Here is a 21,747-nt window from a genome sequence, read left to right on the forward strand (position 1 = left end):
TGGAATACCGAGCTTAGGAAATCCGGCTCAGCTTTCATGCCAGGAGCATCTCAGCGTGTCCGTGGGCTCCTCAGGCCGTCACGGACTCATCAGGATCTTCACCGAAGTCTCAGCTGCTACCATGACTCTGTACCTCTCAATAAAACCCTTCACACAATCCTTCTGTTAACGCCTGTGAATTCAAGCTGAAACTTTGCCCTTCAGTCACAGGATTCCCACTGAGGGGATCACTGTGTCACGCCCCTGTGCACCTCTATCACACTGCTTTGGTTTAAACGCGGCTGCTCTGAACCATCACACAGGCAAGAAAACATGGTTACAATGTCACCTTTAATCAGTAAACACATTTCAAACCACTGGCACAAAAGCCTTTCAAAACTGCTACATTTACAAATGACAGAGGAGCGGATCACTGCTGATCACCAGGATGCTGTCGCTCTGGACTTTATTGTCAAGTTCATTTCTTCATTTAACTCTGCAATAAATAAATAAATAGAAGACATAGGTTCTTTCATTATAGATGTACGTCTCACGTATAGTTTGGTTTGTTCTGACAAACATGGGCAGAGACCACCTTCTCCCACCTCCTACTCAGCACCTGTACGGTAGTGCGGGCTGTCCCATCTGCACAGGGTGGACAAAAACCCCTCCCAGCAGCACCTTTTCTCCCCAGCCCAGCAGCTTGTTGAGAGTGAAGCTGAAAGGTGAGAGCAGGCCCTGTTCCTTCACCCCAGCCCTGCTGTTCTTGCTGCCAGAGACACTCTGCTTCCTGTGGCTGTCCCCTGCCTGCCTGTAAGAGCCGGGGTAGCTCCGTGTCTCCGCCTCAGGTCTCTCCTCGGTCTTCCTGCTCTGATCCGTTGTTTCTTGTTGGCTGCGGTTTGCTGTGGAGGAAGGGCATGTTCCCAAAGGGGTCAGAGAGAGGGTGAGGCTTTTCCGTTTTTCTAAAAGAGAAGCCGTTCCTGATGGCAGTGGTAGTTGGGTGGCCTTTGGTCCTGGTTTGCTGGGCTTACAGGGACCTGAAACTGGAACTTCAGGTGGTTTCTGGACAGCCTGCTGGTTATAATGGAGAGTCCAAAGCTTCTGCTGCTTGTGTTCACTGCTGTCTGACAGCGAGTGTCTCTGCTGTGTTTGGTCTTTGTGGTGTGCTGAGTCTGCAGCGACACGCTCAGCCTGACAGCTGCTGCTGACAGACTCATTAACGCTGTCATTAACAGATGGCAAACAGCTGGCCAGCTGCTGGATAAGGAGGTCGTGGCCACATGACTTCTGGCTCAGAGCACCCTGCAAGTGCTGCAGCTGACCCAGGAAGTTGAAGTTTGGGGAAATGGAGGGCCGGCGCTCTTTCACAAACCTTATATGGAGACAGACAGGAAGTGGGTTATTGTTATGCTCTGGGTAGTATTCTACAATGATCTACAGGGGCACTTACCACACTCTTATAATAAACAGGAACCACAGGTAACTGAGTAAATCATGGACATGAGAATGTGTACATACAGTATTTACTTAATGAGTATATTGTATTGACAGTTGATACTGCCAGCAGAATGTACTGATACCACCAAAACTCATTAAGAGCAGGGCATTCATGGCTGCACTCATACATGCATGTTAGCTTGGAGCATTAGCCTGAGAGTGGCTCCAAAATAGCAGAGACTTTGGCAGAAATATGATCAGTTCAGGTTGTTGTCATTATGACCACGCCCCCAGAGTGGGGAACAGGGTATTATTTTTGGCATTGTTAACAATATTACAGCAAAACTACGGTCCTAAGATGGCAGTGAGCCCTAGATCACCTGATTACATTTTTATCATGACTGGGTCAAGGTCAGAGGTCAAGTTTCCTGAAAATCTTGTGAACGTGAACAAGTGTGAGGTGGGCTGCTCAAATTCACACCTGTAATTTCATTATATGTGACATATAATGACAATAAAGCTATTCTATTCTATTCTAGCTGCATCTACTAAAACTCTTGGACGAGTCTGAATCACAGGTAAAGGAGAGTCCTGGGACTCTGCAGCCTGTGTGTGATCTGCTGGGCAGGGTTTGTTGTTCTCTTTAGAACGGTGAGAGGTGTGGATGTTCACGTGAACCGAGGTTTGTGGAGAATACTGAACATCACTGTTTATTTGGTCGAGACAGACAGACCTTAATGACTGAAGCCTTTTTTTTTATCTGGTTAGCCAAATATTTTCCAGATGCATTATTGATGATTTATGTAAACACGTGATTTCTACATATTTCAGCACAAAAGGGCAGACCCTGCTGACAGATTAGAATGGGGCTCAATGACGTGCTAACCTCTGATAGCTTTAGAGAGCTTCTAATAATGAACAGGTGTTAGAACTGTGCCTCATCTCTGTGCTACATGAAATCACTGGTGTCCAGCTTTGGAAAATGAATCCGTACTTGAGGGTTTCTTTACTATTTTGTTGTTTTTATGTTATTTGGAAAATTCCAGCTCAGTTCCATCTGCAGCATTCATTTGTGCTGCTAGCCTTACCTGTAAGCATGGTCAAGATCCATTTCCAGGCTGTACATGATGTAGGCTACAGCCAGAGCTGGGGAGCGAGAGATTCCTGCTGCACAGTGCACCAGCACTGAAGCGCCCGAGGACATGGCTATATCTGAACACACAGCACGCAGCGACAGTCAGCCAAGCTGCACACACATTTCACATGGAAGACGTTTCTATTCAGGGCTCAATCAAACCACACTGACTGAAATTTAAAAAAAACTTTCACCAAGATAATAACCTCAGTGAAAGTGATTCAGCTAGCATCTGCTTTTGCTGTGATGGGATGGGAAGGGGAGTACTTACCAATGAAATGCAGTGCCCGTGGGATCCAGGGCAGCAGTTCATCTCTAAGAGAGTCATCAATAGGGATGCGAAGATACCTGGAGCCAGGCAGGAAGGAGGGCTGGGGGCTACAGCGGCTCACACTCAGCACATAGGAGATACCCAGAGAGGCCAACTGGTCCTACACACACACATACACACACATACACACACACACACCTTTTGTTTCTGTTCTATTAGAGTTCAGAGGCAAATGCACTTCCTGTCTGCAGTCTAAGATTTCACATACAAATGTCTCTGTGTCGACTCAAACACCAAACTGTACAGAAAGAAGGTCAAATGAGCTTCACCTCAGTGAAAATGCTGCTTACATATTAATACACCAGTAAGAACAATTATGTTGGTAATTATTTAGAACACTTTTCGCTGCATTTATCACTATTTTTGGAATTTTTACAAATTAAACAATCACCTCATTAATGAATGGTAAACGGTCTGGCACTTGTATTACTCTTTTTTACTCCAAGCACTCAAAGTGCTGAAGACAAATACTTCACAGGTAATACAGATAATAGGTGGACACAAAACAAGGTAATGCAATAATATTATGTGTGAAATATGGAACTACTTGGTGACAGATATGCCAGCACAGGGAGTAGCACATTCTGACATTACTCTTAGTACTCTTAAAATTAAGGATGTGAATACTTTATCCAGTACTGTCCATAAATCAGATCAATTTGATTTTATTTATATAGCTCCAAATCACAACAAACTGTCGCCTCAAGGTGCTTTGTATTGTAGGTAAAGACCCTACAATAATACAGAGAAAACCCAACAGTCAGAACGACCCCCTATGAGCAGCACTTGGTGACAGTGGGAAGGAAAAACTCCCTTTAACAGGAAGAAAGCTGAAAGCTGAAGGCTCTGCCTCCCATTCTACTCTGAAGTATCCTAGAAACCAGCTCTACTGGGGTGATACAAGAAAACAGAGCACAAGAGACAAAGACTGACAAAGTAAAACAGGAAATGCATAAACAGGAACACCTGTGCAGACTTGACACATGAGGAGGTACACTCAACACATAACTAAACCAAGCACAAGACTCAGGTAACTAAACAGGACCATGACACCATACATGCTATGCATAATTACAGTCATAACTGCACAGTACAATCATAGACAAATGTACCCACAGTTAAAAATGCACAAAATTATATCTTACAATGGAGCAGCATAGCAGGAGACCAACAGGACACAGAAGAGGATCAATGGATTCACCACCTATGAGGGTAGCTGGCTGTGAGTACTAATGTCCTGAGTAGGGCCATGCTTTAAAAGTACCTGCACAAACTGAAATGATGTCTTTTTAGTTTCAGAGGTGTGTGTGTGTGTGTGTGTGTGTGGGGGGGGGGGGGGGGTGTTAAAGTCTGAACTGCACAGGCCCATCCTCTCAGTGTCCTCCGCGGTCATGCTGGTTACAACAGCTGCTGCAGAAGCTCTAATCTACTGTGAACTGAATAACTGAACTGAACTCGCACTGCTATAACTTACATGAGTGTTTACGTTTTTCATGACCAAACTGTGAATTAGTGTAGCTTATAGTTGAAGTATATTAGTAGAATTCAGCTGAGAGCACACAGTGACTTTATTAACTCCGACCTGTTAATATTATAATGTGTGTATGCGTTAACGAGCTGAATGGATTCCCTTCTGCTCTTCTTACCTGCGTCACGTCGCTCTCTGCTCCCAGGTAGAGCTGCGGTAGGATGACTGACAGCGGGGGCCGCTGCACCTCTTCCCTCTCCTGGGACCAAACCATATCTGCAGCACAGCAGGCAACACATGCAGTATGATTTTTCTGTCCAAGCTGGTGTCTTAAAAGAAGCTTACAACTTTAATTATACATTCCAAACACACACACACACACACACACACACACACACACACACACACACACACACACACACACACACACACACACATATAGATATATATACACACACACACACAGGGAAAGGGTAAATCAGGGCTGTACTTACTAACAGAGCTTCACAAAGCGGTGTCGCAGGTCTGAAGGAGCTCTTCAGCGTTCTGATATAACACACACACACAAACCTACTGTTCTGTGCTGCAGCGAGGTCCTCCTCCCTCTTCACTGTGCTTTCTCAAACTGGAGTGTCAGCGATGAGCTCATCCACTTTCCAACAATAGATCTGGGTTGGATTATGTCATCTGCAGCCAATCAGTGCGTTGCGGCACTTCCACATGCGCAGACGCAGCTCGCTGTGTGCCCCTCAGCAGCAGCGACGGAGACCCAGAGAACGGCTCGCCTTCATCACTTCCTCATCAGCACCAAATACAAAGTAACTTTTGCTTCCTCCCTCTTGCACATTCAACGTCACTGGCTTCAAACTGCCACAGCACTGAGTTCATATTCGGAGACCATAATCAGCCCCCTGTGAGCAGTAAAGCCATTCAGTCCATAGACTGTTCATGTACTACAGTGCTGATCATCCGTCACATGAATGCGCCTAAAACAATAAACTTTAGGACGACTGATAACGCGCGGTGACTAGCCTTGTTCCTGCTGTGCACGCGCTGGAGCTGCTAACTGCCCCGCCCCCACCGGCCACCGTGCAGAATGATTTGCAGAGTTTGAGGCTTCTGCACATCATCCTGGCTGATCCTGCAGCTATACGTTCCCTATCCTGCCTTCTGGCAACTGTAACCCTTTCATTCTGGATCTAATTCCCTCTTTTTGCACCGTTTGGCCAATCCGAATGACGTCACAGTTTCCTCACCGCAGACCCTGGTGACGTGGATCAGCGAGTCAATGTCTCACTGACTCCTGGTGCACAGCTTGATTTCATACATGTATGGTTGCTGATGGCTCTGCAGAGCAGCAGAGGGAACCTTAGTGAATTCTGACCTGAATGGTGACTTGTGCAGTTGCCTTGAGGTGCCCTCCACTGTTTTCTTCCACAGTCACAGGAGAAGGAAGGCCTCTGTTCCCCGTCACTGTCTTTTAGATAGTTTAAAATGGGATAATCTAGAGCATGTTTATTGTTGTCAGATTTATGTTCTATATAAGATGAGGAGGGCAGCACAGTGGCACAGTGGTTAGCACTGTTGCCTCACGGCAAAAAGACCACTGGAACCTTTCTGTGTGGAGTTTCCAAGACATGTTCAAAGACATGCAGTTAGTGGGGTTAGGTTGATTGGTGGTCCTAAATTGGCCATAGGTGCGAATGGTTGTCTGTCTCTCTGTGTTAGCCCTGCGACCTGCCCAGGGTACCTGCCTCTCGCCCTGTGACAGCTGGGATAGGCAAACTCTCACCCTCCAAGACTGTGCTAAACAATCTGGTCAAAAAGTCCACTGCCCTCCATGTCCATGTCACCATGGGTATGTCATCTGGACCAACTGCCTTTCCACTCTTCGTAACTGCCCTGGCTTCTTCTTTACTAATCCTCTGCACTTCATGATTCATTAAGTTTACTCCATCCATCATCCTCTCATTTTCTTCGTTCATGAGCTCATCAAAGTTCTCCTTGCATCTTCTCAGCACACTTCTCAGTACATTTCTACCCTTATCACCCTAACCTGCTGCATCCTTTCCAGCTCGATCAGTCTTCCAAGCCAATCAATGGAAGTCCTTTTCTCTCACATACAGCTCACTGTAAGCACTTTACTTTGCCACATACCTAGACTCCAAGTACACCTGTCTTTCTTCCCCTGATCAAATCTCCTTCTTTCCCTTGTCCAGAAGATACACCAGATATTTTTTGGCAGTTCCCCTCACCACTTCAGCTGTACTTTCCCAGTCATCTGGTAACTCCTACTACCCAAGACCTGTCTCAACTCCTCCCTGAACTCTGTGCAGCATTCTTCCTTCAGCTTCCACCATTTAATCCTTGCTTCTTCCTTCATTCGCTTCCTCTTCTTGAGCTTCAAAGTCATCCTTCAGCCTACCACCTGATGCTGCCTAGCTACTTTCTCCTTTGAGACCACCCTGTAGTCTCCTCTCTCTGTTTTGCACCTTCTGCATAAGATGTAGTTTACCTGTGTGCACCTTGCGCCACTCTTATACAATCACCCTATACACCACCCTCTTCTTGAATTATATGCTCATCACAGCCATTTTCATTCTTTTTGCAAAATCTGCATTCCTCCTTAAAACCACACCTACCCAGCACCTCCTCTTCATCTACTCCAGAATCCCTCCTTCTCCTTGTGACATCCAACTTGTGGGGGATACACAGCATTCACCGTCACCCCATCGATTTCCAGCTTCATACTTATGATCCTGTCTAAATTCAGATCAAACTGAAGTTCTTGTACTCGGCCAAACCAGATACTTACTCTGGATGGCATTACTTTGGCCTCCAGTAACACTCTAAGAAATCTTGGAGTCATTTTTGACCAGGATATGTCCTTCAATGCACATATTAAACAAATATATAGGACCGCTTTTTTGCATTTGTGCAATATTTCTAAAATTAGAAACATCCTTTCTCAGAGTGATGCTGAAAAGCTAATTCATGCATTTATTACTTCTAGGCCGGACTATTGTAATTCATTATTATCAGGCTGTCCTAAAAGCTCCCTGAAAAGCCTTCAGCTGATCCAAAATGCTGCAGCTAGAGTACTGACAGGGACTAGAAAGAGAGAGCAGATTTCTCCCATATTGGCTTCTCTTCATTGGCTCCCTGTTAAATCTAGAATAGAATTTAAAATCCTTCTCCTCACCTACAAGGTCTTCAAAAATCAGGCCCCATCTTATCTCAAAGACCTCATAGTCCCATATCACCCCAACAGAGCACTTCACTCTCAGACTGCTGGCTTACTTGTGGTTCCTAGGATACTTAAGAGTAGAATGGGAGGCAGAGCCTTCAGCTTTCAGGCCCCTCTTCTGTGGAACCAGCTTCCAGCTTGGATTCAGGAGACAGACACCCTCTCTATTTTTAAGATTAGGCTTAAAACTTTCCTTTATGATAATGCTTATAGTTAGGGCTGGATCAGGTGACCTTGAACCCTCCCTTAGTTATGTTGCTATAGGCCTAGGCTGCTGGGGGGTTCCCATGAGGCACTGTTTCTTCTCATTCACCTTATTTACTTTGTTTATACTCCACTCTGCATTTAATCATTAATTGATATTAATCTGTCTCAACTTCCTTCCATCTACACCACGGTCTGGGTTTGAATCCACCTCCAGTGCTCCTGGTCTCAGCTCTCTCCCTTCACCATACCCCCTACATTTAAAGTCCCTACTCCACCAGCACCCCGTTGGCCAACAGTACCACAGGCCATCATCAACTTAGGACTGATCCAGTATGGAAGTCTCATTCTTGATGATCTGCATCTTTGATTTGGCAAATATTTCCTAATGGATGCCCTTCCTGATGGAACCCTCCTAATTTATCCAGGTTTGGGACTGGCCTGTTCACCCCCCCGGGTCCCTTTGATCCAATAGTGTTTAAAGATGCTGACTGCTAATCGTGCAGGTGCTGAACTAGAGGAATGTGTTAGTGTGACAAGACAGGAGGCGTGAATCTGGATATATGGCATAATTTTACTTCACATTTTTTCATTACAGAGTAATTCTAACACAGGTATTGGACAGGTTCTTAACACCAATATATGAGGCTGCATTAGCTAGTGGATACTGCATAGACACGCACACAAACTCATGTACACACACACTCACAGAATGACAAAATGACTAGATTTTCCACTACAAAGTTATATGTCCTGCAATTGCTGTGCAGCCACAGAATGTAATGTGACCATGTATTAGAAATGTGTTTAGGCTTTTTTTCTTACCCAGTTACTTACTCACACGCTCGCTCACACACACACACACACACACACACACACACACACACACACACTTATATATCTTATTTTTTTCTCATTCCCCTGCAGTTGTGCTGGACATGTGGGTGTCTGACATCCTGCCCTCTTCCTCCCATAATATCAGTGCTTGAATATGACACGAAACCCAGGAAGAGCTGTGGATGAACTGATCTCAGGACTCTGATGCTGGATAGAAGCTAAATATTCAGGTTGATTTCTTCGCAAAGACCTCTTATATAATTTTAAGCTGAACAAGCAGAACTGTGGATTAAAGTGGTTTGTGTCCAAGCTGAGATGTTGCTCCATCTGTACAAAGCTGTTGTATCAATTAGGTGAATTTGGTGCATCCATTTATGCTTTACTTAAATCATAATTACAGCTGTGCATTTCTCCAGAGAAGAAAAAAATCCCAAAACTGTTAATTAATGACCCATATGACAATGATGCAGCAGCCCAAACCACGACCAGTATTCCTGACAGTGGCTCAGGTATGGTCCACAGGCCCGGGTGCTGCCTGTGAACCTCCTGTTGAAGCAGCTATGCACTGCACTTCTCCAGCAGTGAGGAAAAAAAAAAAACAGCCATCGATGTGCCAATTAACCAATTAGTACCTCTGAATTCTCTCTCGTAAAACCAAAGCATAGTATTCAAATGTTTCCTGTAAAGAATTAAGCTCACCTCTGTGCTGCTTTCTGAAAGAAGCAGCAGCACTTAAAAATGTTCTTGGGAAACCCATAAAAGTGAGATTTACTTCATCAGATGGGCTCAAAAAGTCTTACAGTGCTAAAATGAAAACTATGCACTAAGCTTGCCAAGTGAACATCTGAAACTCTCTGCCCTCCCTAAGCTTTCAATGCCAAGCACCTGAACACTTCCAGGAAATGGATGGAGCTGACTGAAGAGGGTCTAAAAGACACAGCTGGTCTGCCTGTACCCGTCATCTGTGTGCTGCTGTTGTACTCATCCTGGATTCAGTGATCAGCAGCATTCTAAACAAGCTGATGGGAATGTCTGGAAACAATGAAATTGATTTGCTGGCAGTTTATACATGGACAACATCAACAAGAGCACTAGATCTCAGAAATGAATGGCAGAAGGTGTCAGGAGAGGACTCAGGAAGTTCAGTGGAAAGTAAAGGAGCCTGTGGCTCAAAGATGATCCCCAACACCTTAAGGTGCTTCTTCAGTTGGAAATGCTCGACAACCCCTCTGATCTGGAGCCACTGGCAGGTCCAGTCACAAGGACTCAAGCCTTATAGTAGTGTGTGAGGAGCGGCGGGGGGGTTGGATTACATGTGCAATTAACAGCATTTTAAAGGAATGTCCTACAAATTAAAACACACACACACACACACACACACACACACACAGCATTACTACTTAACACAGTTAGGATGGAGCAGAATGAGACCCCAGGCACAACCATGGGAAACACACAAACACACACACACACATGCATTCTCTCTCTCTCAGTCATACACATTCCAGCTGCACAGGTAAACCAACAAAAACAATTATGTAGCATCATGTTAATAAACAAGTAGAAGATGAACTGGAATCAGAATCTTGAACAAGAAGAATTACATTAATATTGCTGCTACTAGCAGCGGCTGCTTTTCCCTTATGTAGGTTACACCTTTTTTACTCAGATTCTTTGTTGGAGGAAGGAGGAGAGGTGTGGCGAGAGGGTTTGAGGGGGAGATCGCTGGTGGGGATGGTGGGAGTACTGGTCACACAGGTGTGGGCTCTAGAACTGTTGGGCCAGCAGCTCGCAGAGACGTTTTGACACAGTGTCTTTGCTGCAGCGCAGGGTCAGACGGTACATCTGCACACAAGAACAGACAGAGGGGCAGTGACCAGTACTGACAACAGAGGCAACAATAATACACGACTCACTCTCATTACAGCTCAGTGTGAGACAGTAGACTACATCGTACAGTTACACTATACACACAAGCACCTTGTGTAGTGTGGCGCTGACACAGACAGGTGAAGTGTAACGTTACTGTATGTGCAGTAAAAGCTTCCTCACAAGCGTTCCACAGAACATCAGGAGGGCGAGCAGACGAGAACGTCACAGTCACCTGAGTGATGTCATCTCACTGTACCACAGGATGCTGCTATTGACTAGTGGCAGACTCACAAACAATGACACATTTTGCAGTGACCGTGTGTGTGTGTTTCCTCTACCTGTGCCTGTGCGTTTGGCTCCAGTCTGAGCAGACAGCCAATTTGCTGGCTCTTGGTCTGAATCACTCCAGCACACACATAATTCTCCGGGTTGGGATCAATGTTGTCCAGCAGGGCTGTTCCCAGTCCCAGGAGCTACATGCAAAAATCAGCACACACAAAGAATCACAAAAGGAGGAGAAATAATGGAATTACAATTAAAGTTTCAGCCTGAATTGTAAGACTTCTATGAAATCAAACTGGCCAAAAAGAAATAAAACATTAAAGTGATTAAGGTGTAGAGTTAGGTAGTATACAGTGGCAAAGTATTATGGAGTCAGAAAATGGAGCTGTTAAATATGGCAATACCTTGGCCTTAAGTACTTCGGTGTCCATGCTGTGGTTGGCCTTGAAAATCTTTTGTGCTTCTTGCTGAGGCCTGAGGAGAGACCGAGGGAATTTTAAAAACCACACCCAATAGAATTTAAGACTTCAGTCACCAAAGCACTACAGTCGGGCAGCTCAGGCATGTTACAGTGATCTGCCTGACTCAGCTCTCTGAGCCAACCAATCCAAACAGTGAACTGAGCATCCCCAGGTGCTCCCCAGGTGAATGCCGGCTGCAGCCTTTTCTGCTCATTGTAACACTCCCTGGAATATCTCTCCTCCTGCATCCGTTTAAACTAAAGAATTGGTTAGTAAGTAACTCCACTTCATGATGATAATCAAATTGTATTTTCTGCCATTTCTTTACAAATAAAAGAATCATCAGTGGAAACGTGAAAGGTTCAGTTTGCAGTACATAAAAGTGACCAATAAAAATTAAAAGAAGGATGATGTAACAGGAAAACAGGAGAAACTAAACTGCAAACCACACAGTAGAACAAACAGAGCAAAAGCACCAGTCGATCTCATCATTGACGCACACTCTCTACATGTCCACACTGGCCCAACAACATCACATGCTACTAGTGTGGCTCGGCTCTCCCCGACTGAGAGACTGTGGCAGAAAACACTACACTGTAACACACTCACTGGCTCAGCTGTTTCCAGCGCTGGAAGAAATCATTTGAGGACATTTCAGTTGGCTGGAAGAACTTGTTGATGGTGACAGGCAGCTTGAGGGTCAGGTTCTGAAGAGCTCCTCCATATCTGGTCAACACACACACACACACACACACACACACACACACACACACACACACACACACACACACACACACACACACACACACACACACACACACACACACACCTACATGTTTTCTGCAGCTTCACACAGGTAGGATTTATTTCTGCACATTTTTGTGCCAAAATTGATCTCATGCTTTAGTCTTATCAACAAAAAGTCTGTTCCTGAGTGATTGTGAAAGCGTTGTGTTTTTTGTTTTTCACGTCAGTACCATAAATCAGTGCACAGAGTGACTGATAAGAGAAGACGGAAATATAGCAGAGGTTTATCCTAGAAACATGCTAATGTGTCAAGATAAGGCTGGGCTCCATTATACAACCTCAACAGCTCAACTGATGTGATTTTGCTGGTTGGGGTGCTGTACAAGCTTACCTGAACTTTATGTTGAGCAGCGGGGCGTCGGAGAAGTCAGTCAGGCACTCGATGTTGAGGACCTGTTGGATCTGAGCTCCACCCTCTACCAGCGGTTCCACTGGTTTGCTCTGAACATTGAGCTGTGTTTGGTTGTCAAGAACCATAAAAAAAAAATACAAAGAAGCACAAAATAATTTCCAGCTGTGGGCAGTGCGCGCACACACACACACACACACACACACACACACACACACACACAGTTCTGCAGAGTCAGTGTAGTCCTGTTGTATGACATTACAAGCCTCCATCACTATAACAAAATAAACATACGTAGTGCCAATTTATGGATTTTACACAGACCTGAGGAAAACATCATACCAGTGATGTTGGTTTTGTTTATGGCCTTTTGGCCGCCTTCTGTAATGAGGAGTAATGAAGTCAAAAGACATAAACAGGTAAAAAGAGGATTCTAGGCAGTGCACTGTTTGCAACAGTATTGTCCTATCATGAAATACAAAACAGATGACTTCTAATTGTAACGGAATACAAAGTAATTTGCGCATAATTACAAAAATACAGTTCTGCTGTATTTCTGAGTAACTGCTCAGAAAGGATATGAGACTGCATTTCTCCAGGACAGCTGACCGTGGTGCTGAAGCTGGCAAACTGAACAGACGTCTTGTTACCGTAGAATAGGTACATTCTCCCTGAAAACAACACACAGATGCTGATGTTAATGCCAGAGGAACTCTGCAGTTACTGAATATACACACTATACATCTTAGCACTCTGTGACCCCACCCTGTAATGTCACATGCTCTGCACTTTGTATCTGAGGTCCTGTGGTTCCTGAATGTTTCCACTTTGCAATAATACCAGTTACAGCTGAAGGCATGTTGCAGCAGTAGCATTCTGTTACAGTACCACAATCACATTCAGTGAACTCTTTAGAACGACCCGTTTTTTCAGAAATATTTGTACAAGTAGAGTGCATGGCTAGGTGATTTCACACACGTCAAAGGCTGAAAACACCTCAAAGATTAAGAGCTATTGCTACTGAACCACCTCAACTGGCTCCTTTCAATGTGGAGGAGCAGCGACTCTACTTTGAGCCCCTCCCAAATGGCCGCACTCCTCACCTTATCTCTAAGGCAGAGGCCAGCCACCCTTTGGAGGAAGATCATTTCTGCCGCTTGTATTCGCGATCTTATTCTTCGAGTCACTACCCAAAGCTCGTGACCATACAGTGTATCATAAAAGTGAGTACACCCCTCACATGTCTGCAGATATTTAAGTATATCTTTTCATGGGACAACACTGACAAAATGACACTTTGACACAGTGTAAAGTAGTCTGTGTGCAGCTTATATAACAGTCTTCATGTAGAGCAACAATTCATCTTTAAGATCCTCACAGAGTTCTTTGCCATGTTGGAACTTTCAGTGACCAGTATGAGAGAGTGTGAGAGCTGTACTACAGAACTGAACACACCTGCTCCCTATGCACACCTGAGACCTGGTAACACTAACGAGTCACATGACATTTTAGAGGGAAAATGACAAGCAGTGCTCTATTTGGACATTTACGGGTGTAGTCTCTTAGGGGTGTACTCACTTTTGTTGCCGCTGGTTTAGACATTAATGGCTGTATATTGAGTTATTTTGAGGGAAGAATAAATTTACACTGTTATATAAGCTGCACACAGACTACTTTTCATTGTGTCAAAGTGTCATTTTGTCAGTGTTGTCCCATGAAAAGATATACTGAGTACACCCCTCACATGTCTGCAGACATGTGAGGGGTGTACTCACTTTTGTGATACACTGTAGGTGAGGGTAGAAACGTAGATCCATCAGTAAATCAACACCTTCGCTTTCACACTCAGCTCCCTCTTCACCACGACAGATCGGTGCGGCGTCTGCATCACTGCCCCAATCAGTCTGTCAATCTCCGTTTTCCTTCTCCCCTCACTTGTGAACAAGACCCTGAGATACTTAAACTCCTCCACTTGGGGCAGCAACTCATCCCTGAGCTGGAGAGGGCTCTCCACCCTTTTCTGGCTGAGGACCATGGCCTCAGACTTAGAGGTGCTGATTCTCATGCCAGCCGCGAACCATTTCACTGCGAGCTGGAGGCCACCCCCTGATGAAGCCAACAGGACCGCATCATCTGCAAAGAGCAGAGATGAGACTCTGAGGCCACCAAGGAAGAAGCCTTCTGCCACTTGGCAAGGCTAGAAATTCTGTCCATAAAAATTATGAACAGAATCGGTGACAAAGGGCAGCCCTGGCGGAGTCCAACACCCACAGGAAACGAGTCTGACTTATTACCGGCTATACGGACCAAGCTCTCACTGCAGTTGTACAGAGACTGAATGGCCTGCAACAACGGGCCAGACACCCCATACTCCCACAGCACCTCCCACAGGATACCCCGAGGGAGGTGGTCGAATGCCTTCTCCAAGTCCACAAAGCACATGTAGACTGGTTGGCCAAACTCCCACGCACACTTGAATATCCTCGAGAGGATAAAGAGCTGGTCCAATGTTCTGCGACCAGGATGACCCCATTGTTCCTCCTGAATCCAGGGTTCGACTAACGGACGCACCCTCCTTTCCAGCACCCTGGCATAGACCTTACCGGGGAGGCTGAAGAGTGTGATCCCCCGGAAGTTGGAGCACACCCTCTGGTCTCCCTTCTTAAAGATGGGGACCACGACCCCGGTCTGCCAATCCAATGGCACTGCCCCAGATCTCCACGCGATGTTGCAGAGGCGTGTCAACCAAGACAGCCCTACAACATCCAGAGCCTTCAGGAACTCAGGGCGAATCTCGTCCACCCCAGGGGCCCTGCCACCAAGGAGTTGTTTAACTGCCTCAGGGACCTCGCTTCCACTGATGGGCGAGTCATCCCCCTCGTCCCCAGACTCTGCTTCCACTACAGAAGGCGTGTCAGTGGGATTAAGGAGGTCCTCAAAGTATTCCTTCCACCACTTGACTATAGCCTCAGTTGAATTTAGCAGTGCCCCACCCACACTATAGACTGTGTGAATAGAGCACTGCTTTCCTGCTTTTACTTTTAGGTGCGTCATGTCTGTCCAGCATCCTCCCCCACCACCTGATCCAACTCACCACCAGGTGGCGATCAGTTGACAGCTCAGCTTCTGTCTTCACTGAGTGTCCAGTACATACGTCTACAGATCTGATGATACGATTACAAAATCGATCATCGACCTGCGACCTAGGGTGTCCTGGTGCCACATGCACTTATGGACATTCTTATGTTCGAACATGGTGTTTGTAATGGACAAACTGTGGTTTGCATAGTAGTCCAATAACAAAACACCATTCGGGTTCAGATCAGGCAGGACGTTCCTCCCAATCACACCCCTCCAGGTCTCACTGTCATTGCCCACGAGCACTGAAGTCTACCAGCAGGACGATGGAGTCACTGGATGGAGCACCCTTGGGCACCCCGCCCAGCAACCCCAAGAAGGGTGGGTACTCTGCACTGTCATTCAGTGCATAAGTGCAAACAACAGTCAGGACCCGTTCCCCGGCCTGAAGGCGCAGGGAAGCAACCCTCTCGTCTACTGGTGAAAACGCCAATGTACAGGTAGCAAGCCGGGGGGGATACAAGAATACCCACCCCAGCTCGCCACCTCTCACTGAGGGCAACTCCAGACTGGAACAGAGTCCAGCCCTTTCCAGCAGACTGGTTCCAGAGCCCAGGCCATGCGTTGAGGTGAGCCCGACTATATCTAGCCATTAACTCTCAACCTCACACACTAGCTCAGGCTCCCTCCCCACCAGAGAGGTGCCATTCCATGTCTCAATAGCCAGTCCAAACAGCCGGTGATTGGTCCACCAGACTTTCGCCCTTGGCCACGACCCGACACACACTGCACGTGCATTATGTGTTAATTACCGTTAATTATTGGGTGGGAAATCTATACCGTATCCTGACCTGCGCCTCCCGAGAAATATCAAATGTCCCGAGAAATATCAAATGACGGTAAGGGCATGTCCCTACCAACATTCGCTCCACGGGTGTAATTAGCGCAGCACCGGACCCTGATTGCCCTGTCCTCTGGAAACCAGTTGGACTTTAGTTCCTACCAATGTTAATACCAAAACTTTGAATACATGTACAGGACCTGTCAGTATGTTGCACTGAAATATGAGCAAATTTATTTGGTGTAAATAACTTGGTCCAATTTCTTTCTAGTATTATTAGCCGATAACTGCCATTACCTTTCAATTAATCTTTTTATTATTTATTTTATTGTATTTATTTATATTGCAGTTTATTTACATATTTTTTATATTGTATTTATTTTATTTTTTATTTATATATTCCGTATTTTATTTTAAATTCAGTATTTATCATCAAGAGATTGTAGAAATGCACTAGATTTCAAAGTATTCACTCTTCTTTAAGTGCAATAAATGCAGTGTTTACAAAGTCGAGTAATCGTGTTAAATTATCGTGGCTGCAATTTTTTCCATAATTGAGCAACCCTACTCTGAACCACAATATGAAAAACTACACTAGACTATAGCCATTAAAATAAATATAATAACGGGAGAAACAAATGATGCCAACCCATGCCCATGAGTCACTCGCTAAATGTATTGGTGGGAAAAAGAACATCGTGTAGACAAACTGAATTTATGAGTACTCACCCAGATTCTGACGATACTCTGACTTGATGCCAATCTGCAGCAGCTGATTCTCAAACAGAACTCCATTGTTTTTGCACACAAACCTGCAGGGAGAAGATAGTAAACCGTTAGAAGTCACTGAAATATCAGAACATTTCTTGCAGGGGAAAATAAATAAAAATCACATGAATGAAACATCATTGCAAGCACTTCATAAAACTGTTCCTAGTTAACATAATTAATTATACAGTTTTGTGCAAATGTCCTTCATTTGTTTATATAAAATGGGAACTAGGCACAGCGACTTATTGAAACACGCGCGTAACATAAATGGAAATAAGTATAAAACTAGTTTTAACAATTCTAACGACCTTGAAAGTTAATATTTGGTATGAAAACCTTTATTGTTCAATATAAGCTTGAACTCTCTCAGGCAGCTTTCTTATAAGTAGTCTTCAGACATTTCAAAGCTCATCTCTGGATACTGGCTGCCTTTTGTTCCCTTGTGTGTGACGATGACCCACACAGCTTCAATAATGTTGGCTCTGGAGGAGCCAATCCATGTCTAACAGTGTTACTGTGTGTTTTCTTTTACTGCAGTGTGTCTGGGATCATTGTCATGCTAAAAAATGAAACTGCTGCCAATCAGATATTTTCTAGGTGGTATTATATGGTAGATCAAAATCTGATGTTACTTTTTGTGCTCGTAATTCCTTCAGTTTTCAGCCCCTGGCTGAAATGCAGCCTTAAACCACGACAGAGCCTCCACTGCGTTTCACAGATGACTGTAGACACTCAGTGCCGTACCTCTCTCCTGACTTCCCCCATTCATACGGTCCATGATTTTGACCCAACATTTTAAATTTGGATTTATTACTCCATGAGACCTGCTGTAACACATTTTCAGCCCTGTTCTTGTGTAATCTTGGTGCAAAAATACTATTTTATGCCTGTCAAACTGTGTTCTCGTCTGCATTTTTTTTTACAGATTCAACTACAGAAATGGGAAGAAGTGATGTGTTTTGTGATGGGCTGCAAACAATAAAGTGCCTAAAGATACCAGTTACAATGGGAACTTTGCTAAGCTGTCTGTTATGTGTAGACCGAATATTGGTTCATCCCTTGACTTTGGCCTAAATGATTCATAGGTCAGTGTTAACAAAAACATTACTCTAAAAATTCGAGGCACAAGGACTGGACTGAAAATGAGTGATAAAATGGCCAATGTCCAAAAAAAAACTTTTAAAGGCAATTTGATGATAATTAAAAAAAAAATAGAGTTGCCTCAGATTTATTCACAGCTGATACAAGTCACTTCCTCTACAAAGAGGCTAAAATATTTCACGTGCATGTGACTTACGACTTGTAGTTTCACTCATTATGGTGACAGTTTTGATTTGAAGATTCATTTGAAAGTGGCTGAATGAGACTCTGTGCCCCAGTTAGCCCATTGGAAGCTTTGGCAGTTTCTACAACCATTACAGCTATTAATGTAACTGAGTAAGTGGTCAGAAAGGAGCTGGAGAACTACTGCTCAAGAACACATTAAAAAATGTCTGGCTCATAAGAAGCAAAATGTAAAGAAATAGGGTAGTTCAAGACTTTTGCACAGTACTGTATATGTATATATGCTGCTTTTTTAGCAAGTAATTAACTTATCTCTGTGGCTGCATGGATTTGTCAGCTACTACGGTATTCATGCATTTTAATGTCGTCTATTCATACACAATAGACAAGTGCTGTTGCTATAACTACCTGTGTATCAGCCCAGCAGTAGAATGGACCCTGTTAACCAACATAAGGAACTAGCATGGACATGGTGTTTATGTGTTGTGCCACAGTTGGCTAATGTTCAAAAATAGTATTACTAAATAACTTTTATGTGTTTCCCTGACACAAAAATAATAAAGAACACCAAAAACAAAATAAACTAAAAGAAACCACAACTGACTAAACTGTTATTTAAATATTGGTACTGGATCAATGCACGAATACAGACGTATGAATGAAGATGTGATGAAATCAGTTTTGATAATACACTGCATTTGTTGTATTTAAAAGTACAGAATCCACATGGAAAGCAATATGAATAATAATTGAGGCAAAGCGGTAGACTCTGCAGGATCTCTAATGTGAATACCATCAGTATATCAGAGCTATGTTAATCTGTTTAGTGTGAGGCTCACTCTTTTTTTGACAAGCCATCAAAGCATTCTGTGCAGAGCTGCAGCTTAGTGAAAACATGACAATGCTTAGACACAGAGAAAGAGCTTACTTGTTAAGAAGTTCATCCGCCTCAGACAGAGGAGGAGCAGGATCCTCAGAGGGAGGAGCAGAGCTGGGAGGCCACAGGACAGCGCAGGGATGAAGGGACAGCCCACAGGACAGAGGAGGGATGGACACAGAAAGGCAACAGGACAGACGAGGAATGAATGATAGAATGGAAATGGGAAATTAAAGTCATTCATTCAACACAGGAAACAGAAGCAGTGTGAAAGATTGGTTACAAAAAATATGAGAAAAGGATAAAAGAATAAAATGCAGAAGTGGTTAGTAGAAGCAATTTATCGGTGAATGACATACACAATGAACGATGCACTATACTGCCAAAGTATTCCCTCATCTGCCTTCACACACATGAACCTGAGTAACATCCATCCTTAATCCAGAGGCTTTAATATGATGTGGGCCCACCCTCTGCAGCTGTAACAGCTTCAGCTCTTCTGGGAAGTCTTTCCACAGGTTCAGGAGTGTTTGTGGGAATTTCTGGCCATTCTTCCAGAAGCACATCTGTGAGGTCAGACACTGATGTTGGAGAGAAGGCCTGGCTCACAGTCTCTAATCCATCCCAAAGGTGTTCTATCAGGCTGAGGTCAGGACTCTGTGCAGGCCAGTCAAGTTCTTCCACACCAAACTGGCTCATCCATGTCTTTATGGAGCTGCTTTGTGCGCTGGTGTGCAGTCATGTTGGAACAGGAAGGGGCCATCCCCAAACTGTTCCCACAGAGTTGGAGCATCAAATTGTCCCAAATGTCTTGGTATGCTGAAGCATTAAGAGTTCCTTTGACTGGAACTAAGGGGCCGAGCCCAACTCCTGAAAAACACCCCCACACCATAACCCCCCCTCCACCAAACTTTACACAATGCAGTCAGACAGGAACCGTTCCCCTGGCAACCACCAAACCCAGACTCCTCCCTCAGATTGGCAGATGGAGAAGTGTGATTGATCCCTCCAGAGAACACGTCTCCACTGCTCTAGAGTCCAGTGGCGGCGTGCTTTACACCATGGAAACCCATCTCATGAAGCTCTCACTGTTCTTGAGCTGATCTGAAGGTTGGAGGTCTGTAGTGATTGACTCTGCAGAAAGTTGGTGACCTCTGTGCACTATGACCCTCAGCATCCACTGACCCCACTCTGTGATTTTATGTAGCCTACCACTTCATGGCTGAGTTGCTGTCGTTCCCAATCGCTTCCACTTTGTTATAATCCCACTAACAGCTGACTGTGGAATATTTAGCCGTGACTGGACTTGTTGCACAGGTATCATCCTATCACGGTACCACGCTGGGATTCACTGAGCTCCTGAGAGCGACCCATTCTTTCACTGATGTTGGTAGAAGCAGTCTGCATGCACAGGTGCTGGTTTATACACCTGTGGAAGTGACTGGAACACCTGAACTCAGGGATCTGGATGGTGAGCGAATACTTTTGGCAGGATAGTGCATCAGCTACTTAATCTGTGCAAAAAGTCATCATGCAGTCTGTATACATTGGTACAACATTAAACTTTGGTACAATACTCATACATGAAGAAAGAAATCTATCAGTAGCTATAAAGTGCAGCTTTCAAGCTTTGAGCTGACAGTGTTGTTACTGACTGGGTGAACAGCTCGTGCTCCCACTCTACAGTTACAAAATAACTTTAAAGACTCTCTCAGTGAACATCATCACTAAATACAGACATACTGTACACATAAAACTTGATGCCATGTATTACGCTTTTGATGTGTGCACAATATTTGCCTCACTTTACAACAGCTGCTGGACAGTGGCTTTTTTTTAAAGTTTTATTTCTCATGTGATTAGTATTTACACAGTATATTTAATTTCTTACAAGCACTAGTAACTACTACCAGTCAGCACTGCTGTTTCCATTCACCTGTTTAATGTGCAGTTTGAATGTGCACAAAAAAGTTAACTATTCTGAAACTCAGAATATTTTAAAGCTTTTTCGTCACAAGGTGGAAAAATTGTGCATCAATCAAAGCAAATGTCAGATACTGTGGATAAATGGACTTAAATATCACGAAGCTCCACTGAAAAGATGAAACAGAGCAGGTGTGTGAAATGATGATGGGACTGTTCCCCAACTCAAACAAATGACATGTATTTACATACACTTACTTTATCATTTTGGGATGATTAACTACAGCATACAACAAACGCTGAGCTTTAAGTGTGGGATTTCAATGATGGTGATGATAATAATAATAATAATAATAATACACCCATGGCCATCATCTCCTTACTATGTGTTTCATCAAGAGTTAAACAGTAAGTCTGACAGCAAAGCTCAGAGAAAGAGTTAAAATCATTTTTAAAAATATCTATACTTCAAATAACTGTACAACAGTGATACTCTGATAGGTTACTGTGTTGCAAATGACAAAGCAGAGCGACAGAGTGCACTGAGGACCACAGCTCCCAGTG

At 44.3% G+C, this 21,747-nt stretch overlaps 2 protein-coding genes across 6 annotated transcripts in view; both read right to left on the bottom strand.

Annotated features, from left to right (window-relative positions):
• The window catches only part of ap2a1 (adaptor related protein complex 2 subunit alpha 1), a 54,358-nt gene that overhangs the window by 6,692 nt on the left and 25,919 nt on the right, over positions 1–21,747 (bottom strand). For 2 of the 5 annotated variants that reach the window (XM_030725512.1, XM_030725511.1), the window contains 8 exons: positions 19,312–19,374; positions 17,058–17,140; positions 12,991–13,080; positions 12,392–12,515; positions 11,863–11,979; positions 11,197–11,266; positions 10,849–10,983; positions 8,356–10,483 (listed from right to left, as the gene is read on the bottom strand). In XM_030725512.1, the coding sequence (XP_030581372.1) occupies positions 10,406–10,483; positions 10,849–10,983; positions 11,197–11,266; positions 11,863–11,979; positions 12,392–12,515; positions 12,991–13,080; positions 17,058–17,140; positions 19,312–19,374 (760 nt within the window). In that variant the 3' untranslated portion in view covers positions 8,356–10,405. Of the gene's footprint in view, positions 1–8,355; positions 10,484–10,848; positions 10,984–11,196; positions 11,267–11,862; positions 11,980–12,391; positions 12,516–12,990; positions 13,081–17,057; positions 17,141–19,311; positions 19,375–21,747 lie in introns of those variants that run through there. The other 3 variants (XR_004019664.1, XR_004019663.1, XM_030725513.1) reach the window with 3 other exon arrangements.
• Positions 312–4,985, bottom strand: LOC115777605 (dual specificity protein phosphatase 8). The gene is made up of 5 exons (XM_030725516.1): positions 4,845–4,985; positions 4,529–4,626; positions 2,823–2,982; positions 2,505–2,628; positions 312–1,351 (listed from the first exon to the last, which is right to left on the bottom strand). The coding sequence occupies exons 2-5, from the start codon at positions 4,622–4,624 to the stop codon at positions 592–594; spliced, it is 1,140 nt and encodes a 379-aa protein (XP_030581376.1). The 5' UTR covers positions 4,625–4,626; positions 4,845–4,985; the 3' UTR covers positions 312–591.

This window comes from Archocentrus centrarchus, unplaced genomic scaffold, assembly GCF_007364275.1.
Source record: "Archocentrus centrarchus isolate MPI-CPG fArcCen1 unplaced genomic scaffold, fArcCen1 scaffold_58_ctg1, whole genome shotgun sequence".
NCBI lineage: Eukaryota > Metazoa > Chordata > Actinopteri > Cichliformes > Cichlidae > Archocentrus > Archocentrus centrarchus.

What these genes read in the sequence shown, in the direction of transcription:
- LOC115777605 (XM_030725516.1), bottom strand. Translation starts at nt 4,624, where the DNA reads ATGGTTTGGTCCCAGGAGAGGGAAGAGGTGCAGCGGCCCCCGCTGTCA. An exon ending in CAGAGAGCGACGTGACGCAG is followed by an intron (nt 2,983 to 4,528) that starts GTAAGAAGAGCA and finishes GTGTGTGTGTAG; the next exon opens with GACCAGTTGGCCTCTCTGGG. An exon ending in GATCTTGACCATGCTTACAG is followed by an intron (nt 1,352 to 2,504) that starts GTAAGGCTAGCA and finishes TCTCCATATAAG; the next exon opens with GTTTGTGAAAGAGCGCCGGC.